The following is a 7,069-nucleotide window of genomic DNA, read 5'->3' on the forward strand; positions in this document are numbered from 1 at the left end:
AGGAGAGAGAAGACAAAAAGTCGGAATTAAAACACGAGCTACAGGCGAGAACGTAAGCACGCACGTGAATTTTATGCGCGGATGCACGGCGGAGGCCAGCCGGGCTGCGATATTCGTCACGAATGTACGATCATTCGTCGATGCCCGCACGAAGAAATCTCGAGAGGGCCGTTATCGAGCGCCGTCAAGCTCAAATAAATCGATGCGCGAGTAAAAATACCACATATTTCTATATGTTATTAGATTGCCAACTTCCCCTAAGTTTCGTTTATGTAAAGTGTCAATAGAAAATATCCAATAGTAAAGAATCCAGTTCTGCGCGGATATAATCAATATGTCATTCCTCCATATTTTTTTACATACTTATACTTATTTGTTCATGTTTTCTATAGTTTTGACCTATATAGCCGAGAGAAATATATTAAATTATATCTGTAAATGGTATATATACATATTTATTTCACTCATTCACTCGCTCTTCCTCTCGCTATCAAAGTTCACTGTCGAGGAGCAGCGAACTGTTTTGCGTTTTTTGTAGTCAGATTGATACGCGAATTAGAAAATTCTAGAGAACCACAATTAATGGCATCGCTGCCAAATTCTTTATGTCAACTTAATAAAACGTTATACCGAAATTGTCTTTAATTAATGCTTTTCCCTCGTACACTGCGCATGCACGGACAACAGAATTGTCAACGACATACACGAGCACGTAATGCATGTGCTCAAATAATTACTTTATCATCCAGCAAATTTCATCGGTTTAGTTTAATCTAATCAAAATCTAATACGATACCTTAAGTATGCTTGCTAATAAATATCCGAATAATATAGATTTTTTTTAAACGACTCATCGTTTCCTTAGAAATATATTAATTAAATTACTTTTCTGATTTATTTAACTTCCATTCCTTGTAAGAGAGATTCATTTAGCTCTACATTGTACTCTTTGCACTAAAGGGAATGTACTTCTCCATGCACACAAATAACAATAATGATATAATAAAAAAAAAAAAAAAAAACGAGAAATCTTCTGCACCAACCTAATACAACGGTAGATTGAGTTAGTTTCAGATAGATCGGGGCAAAATATCAAAGTTGTGGATACGGGAGATACGCACATGTGACTCGTCGAATTTCCGTCCGGTAAAAACATCATTGTCGTCGTTGCACCTAGTGATCGCACGGAGCTCGTCCGCGCTTGCTTATGACTCGCGTGTAAGTGATTAAACGTTGCCAATTACTATAAATCAGTCTCGCCGCGCTCGCAACGATCGCGCAACCACCGGCGTGGAAGCCACGCGCGCGCGTCGATCGATCGCGGCATTTTTACGAAAAAAAAACACGAAATTGGATCGTCTGAGCCCCACGAGCCCCCAGCGTTTCCGAGGTCATTAGAGCGGGAGTTGGTTAAATCCGACCTTCCTCGGCGGATGGAGCGGATAACAAAATCAAGGGGCCCCGATTAACATCCCGTACGCGGGACCGGTCCGAAACTCTGACCGCTCGGGATATCACTTTGCGCAATAAAGGAGAACGAGCCCTATTATCGTTAGCATCGCGTACAATAAGCGCGACGTCGTCGACGTTATCACGAATTACCGCGGTAATTTCGAGCGATCGATGCGACGATCGTCGCACAGTGTGTTTTACGCGATCGACAACAGGAATAGTTGGAATAAATGAATGAGAGATTGTGGCGACACGGTCCTGAAGTCTGGCGCCGCGCTCGCAGTTTTGCTATGCACAAATATTCGATTCCGTCATTGGCGCGCAGCGTTAATTAAATGCATCGCTGGAGGCGCGTTGACGGCGCGGGCGTTGAGCCTCGCCTACGTTGTCTCTACCGATTATCGTTGTCTGGGGCATTCGCACCGTTTAACCCTCCCTCGTTGCCGAATGCACGTAAGTAAATGCGCCTCGAAATGCGCGGGATCGGCTGAGAAAAACGCATCCGCGGCTGAGTTTACGAATTTCAAGTCATCAAAATGTGTATTTCATTGTGTTACAACATAGACCGGTATGACCATCTAGAGCGCATAATTTACTTCTGATGAGGAAGCCCAAAACTCCAGAGATGCATCTTGGTATGCAGCCGGTGGTTCAATGAATTTCATTAATTTTTACAGTCTTTGAGCAAAGACTTTATCATACATATCACATTGATAAAAAAAGACATGAGATCCCTATAGAATCATTATATATATAGTTGCTTCCGTAAGAATTAAATCTCAGAAATGAAGTTTCCTCTCATTAGACTAATGGTTGCGAAAATACCCAAATCAAGCAGGCTACTGAATGTTTTACCCTCAATATGTTTCGCGGAGATGCAAATTGCAGCCAAGCCTATCGCACGAGTGCGTTAACAACCCGGTGACCATCCCGACGAATCAATATATGTGCATACACATGTGTGTTTCGTCTCGCATAAATTTCTAGCCGAGGTTCGTTTCTCGCAAAAGCGCAGGGAACGAGGAGAGGAGGGATACAATACGTCGGGGACGACGGTAATCCGACGGTAAAACCATGTCGAAACTCGCGCGCTCAGCTAAGGATCATTAAATGCCAGCGAGAGAGCCGTGCGACTCCCACATGAACGCGGCGGCGGCGGCGGCGGCGGCGGTGGGATTTCAATGGAAGAAAGTCGTCAGCCGTGAGGTGCGCGTGAGCCTCCGTCGAGTGTTCCAGGTTCCAGGTTATCGTAACGAGATGCAGCGGCCAGCAGGCGCCAGGACGGCGTCCTTGCCGTCAGCCCGGTCGTAACTCGCACGATCTCGCCAGCCGACTACCATACTGGCGAGAGAACTGGCTACTTTCTGACGCAACCTCTCGTCGTCTTAGAAGACAACTGGATTTTTCAGCGGTTTCCGTATTCTATCCATTAGGGTCGTGGTGAAGGATTAATGTGCTGCGCCTAGCTACGGGCGTGCCTTACGACTACGACCGCAACGACGACGTGACTTACCCGAAGTAAACCTGCCGATACGATTGTCCGAGTCGGCTGAGATGCAATTGGCAGGCAAACCCGTCGCCGAGCACGTCCTGTGTGAGACCAGTCCGCAATCTGCGCAACGTAGAAAATTCACGTTCAGCGAGGTCAATCAGCGCGAAATGTTCGTTCCGCTGCTTGATTCTCGTCTGGGTTCCATAATTAATCGCGAGCGGTCGCGGCAACGATGCGCGAGAGATTAAGTTCGCGAGACAACTTCCGTAACTGGAAAAATTCAAGAGTGACTTTACGCAACGAGAAGCTCCTGCCTCGAGAAGCTCCAACTTTTCGGTGCGATTTTCAAGTGAAAGCCCGCGCACAAGAGCGTGTATGAACGATAAAGATCCTGTTATTCCGATTATTCGATCGCGACTCTTTCACGTAATTCTCTCCAGGACAATCAGTGAAAATGGCATTGATTGAATCAGTAAAACAGTATACCACTGGTAATCAGTGAGTATTTATTGATTCTCAGTGGAAATATCTTGTCGATCTTACATTTTACTGATTTCCGCCAGTAGGATTTCACTCCGAAATCAGTAATATAGAAATTCATTGCTCCAACTTACAGTGACACATCGCTAATATACATTATACTAATATTCGTTGCATCCAATGTTGTTTCGTCATTTCAATGTTTGCTAATAAATGTACTGTAATGTTCTGTGGATATTATAAAGATATGTAAGTCTTATAACATCGTTAGAGCCATTACCGCGTGTTGCTCGATTGTTTTAATGTGCACCGCATTTTAGTGTGGCCAGAACATAGATGAGTAACCGCTTGGATCATAGTTACCAAGGAGGATACGCGAGGAAGGATCCCGATTGGACACAACTGGACACCAGCAATCGGTGCAAAAATTTTATCTGGTGAATTACTAAGTCCAACAAATTATATATACTATTCTGTATCCAATCGAGTGCCACTCGCAAACGTGTTTTTGGACTGTTTGTTGACAAACTTCGGTTCCCAGCAGTCACGAGACATCAGAAAAAATGATGCAAACAATACCAGAATTCACTGTCACGGAGACAGTGCCAGCAAGTGAAACAAACAAAAATATTTCACTAATTTGCAATGACGTATTTATAACTGTAATCATCATATTCCCAATTTATCAATGATAATATACTGATTAACCTGAAGAGAGAATTGAGAATCGATGCCGAGGACGTACCTTGGCAGAGAAAGCCTTGATGTAAGAGACCCCTGAGGTATTTATGGCATTTGTCGCACTTCTCCAGCACGCTGAAACTGTGCGGCACGAGATTGTGCGCATTATTGGTCGCGTTGTTGCCCGGATAACTAACTCCGAGGGGGCAACCCGAGTCCACGGCGACGCCGGGCGTCGTCGAGCCCGTAGTTTCCGTCGCCACCGGAGGCGGAGGCGACGGCTGGCAAAGCTCCTCGATACACACCAAAATGTTCTTCTGGTGGAACTCATCCTTTATACCCATATTCTGCAACAGAAATCACAACGTCATCTCGTATGCGTTGTTCGCATCGAAGAATACATCGAAATTTAATGCGATTATTATTTCTATTATTATTTCGATTATTTTCCATTGCCATATAAAAACTAGCAATTTTAATTGACGACTTGCACATTAGGTCAAACTGAACAAAAGTGTATTATCACGCACAATCGCGCACCAATCTTCTTTAATTAATACGTAAAAATCTATGTGGTCATTTGCAAAATAGTAAAGGACTTTTTTGTTCACTTTGATCTAATATACAAATTCACATAACAGCTATAATTATTTGCGAAATGGTAGAAGGACGTTGTGTTCAGTTTCATGAATTTTATTTAGAGGTTGCACAATGAATTGTTAGATACTCTGTATATAATGATGCGTGCTATATATTATGTAACCAGTCATAAGTAAATTTTTATATCTCGTATAAAAAAAACAATTATTCGATGCAACTGCTACGAAATAAGTATCTCGAACAGTCGAGGAGCGGTTTCCGGACACTCGCGCGTCTACGACCTCTGACCGACTCTGCGTCACGTGCACCACGTGGTCCACGTGAGAGAAAAAATGGCGGCGGAGACTCTCAAGATCGATTCTAAGGAAACATCTATCAAGCTGCAGATTCCTCTGGTTGCGTTGGCGAAAACGCGTATCTCGGTCACGGTTGTAAATCTGTAAGAATACAGCGCGAACCAAAAGCGCGCGCGATGGCGTGTCTATAAAGAGCGGCGCGTGTCAAAGTCGAGACAGTTACATGGCGACTAACGAGGGAAAATAATATCATAAATAGCCCAGCTAACGATGGCTCAGCGCTTCGGAGACAGCGGCCGGCCGATCGAGAGATCCGTCTGGCCTATCTGGTCTCTTTTCTCGTCGGAATTGATCACTGACAGGTGACTACGCCCCTGACCACCGATCATGTATCTTTTTCCTTGGCGTGTACTTGCGAAAATAGAAAAGTTTTATTTAATTCGTCAGTGAAACGCTTGGCACGAGTTCACGCTAAGGGAAAAGATTTCGCGCGATTTTCTAAAAATCAAGTCAACCGTGAACCTCATTACGCTTCGTGCGGAAATTGGAGGTATTATTTACGCCACGACACGCGCGTCCGCACGAATTCGCTTCCTCGTTCGGCGAAACGGCCTGCCTAGGTGCGGCCTCGCGTTATATAAATTGCTCTACTCACGCCGCCCTCCCTCCCTTTTCGAGGACGTAGCCGCGGAAAATACTGTCTAAGAGTGGCGATATCGCAAAAAGAACCGAGAGGGGAGATAATTCGCGGGTACCGCGGCGTAAATCAGTCGAGAGGGACGTTGAGGAGTCGGGAGCACCGCGCTCGTAAAAGGGTGAACACACGCCGAACGGGTGATCGTAATTTATACGCGTCGTTACGACCCTCTCCCTTCCCCCTCCCCCCTCTCTCCTTCTCACTCTCCCGGCAGGCATCTCGTTTTCCCGAGAGCACGGCCGAGGCAACAGGTGTCGGGTATGCGCCGCTGCACAATACCTGCACTGCACTAGTGAGGTACAATGCACCCCGCGGTTCGCGAGTTAGCGATGCGGCTCGCATTCGCGTAATGGAGACCTTCGGTAAGTCTGAGACGCCTTTGCGATTGCCATGGAAGTCGCTTCGTAAGTGCGCATCTCTGTTGTCGGATTCCGTACTGCGTGTTAACGACACACGACCGCGACACGACTTTAGTCGTCATCGATCGTTGGCCGAATCGAAGCGACGAACTTGTGCGAATAGTCCCACAAATTCTCGAAAAGATTCACCAATTATATGGAACTATGATGAAATGAATTATAAATAGATGACGGCAATATCATCGACGATTGTCGTTGATATGGTAATTGGCAGATGTAATGCAATTTAATTTATAGTTCTGGCATTAATTATTACATCATATAAGGAATGCTGGGGCTAGATGTCCCATCTTTCAGAATTTCAAAGTTACAGCTTCTCAGACAACCAATTGTCGAGACTGACTGTACAAACAGAAACAACCTCCTTCTGTGTGTTAATGGTCGCGCCATGATCCTACTAACTGTATATTTTGTTTCGTAATAATAAAAATACACAAATATGCAGCAATATGGCTGTCTTAAGTATCTATCGGCCGGTTAAGTAATTCTGGAATTTCAATTATTTCATGAATGAAAATTGCTTCTATTACCCGAAACAGCATATATCATACACTTGCGCAAGAAATTTCATTCTAGCTACCTTATTTTTATTTTATATATATATATATATTTTTTTTTCATTTTATATATACGAGGGTGGTCTGAAAAGTTTCCGACCTCAACGTGAAGATAGCAGCACTTGTAAATAAAAGCTAGTGAATTTCGTTGTTCATCTGTTGACAGTTACTCACCGAAGTTTCAGCCATTTTGGACTCGCAGTTGTTATGTAACAGTCGTTTGAGTAAGTTGATGTGAGTGTTTTTGTGAAAATGGACAAAATCGAGTATCGAGCTGTCATTAAATATTTGTTTTTGAAAGGCAATACGCCTACGCAAATCAAAGATGAGTTGGATTCTGTGTATGGGGACTCTGCACCATCATTTACGACAGTGAAATTTTGGGCCGCTGAATT

At 44.2% G+C, this 7,069-nt stretch overlaps 1 protein-coding gene across 2 annotated transcripts in view; it reads right to left on the reverse strand.

Annotated features, from left to right (window-relative positions):
* The window catches only part of LOC116848363 (phosphatidylinositol 3-kinase regulatory subunit alpha), a 73,701-nt gene that overhangs the window by 17,772 nt on the left and 48,860 nt on the right, over window positions 1-7,069 (reverse strand). For both annotated transcript variants that reach the window (XM_032824345.1, XM_032824344.1), the window contains 2 exons: window positions 4,170-4,452; window positions 2,966-3,064 (listed from right to left, as the gene is read on the reverse strand). In XM_032824345.1, coding sequence (XP_032680236.1) covers window positions 2,966-3,064; window positions 4,170-4,452 — 382 coding nt within the window. The remainder of the gene's footprint in view (window positions 1-2,965; window positions 3,065-4,169; window positions 4,453-7,069) is intronic.

Source organism: Odontomachus brunneus, unplaced genomic scaffold (genome assembly GCF_010583005.1).
Source record: "Odontomachus brunneus isolate Ranch 3 - 2012 unplaced genomic scaffold, Obru_v1 Obru_scaffold_093, whole genome shotgun sequence".
In the NCBI taxonomy this organism is placed as follows: Eukaryota; Metazoa; Arthropoda; class Insecta; order Hymenoptera; family Formicidae; genus Odontomachus; species Odontomachus brunneus.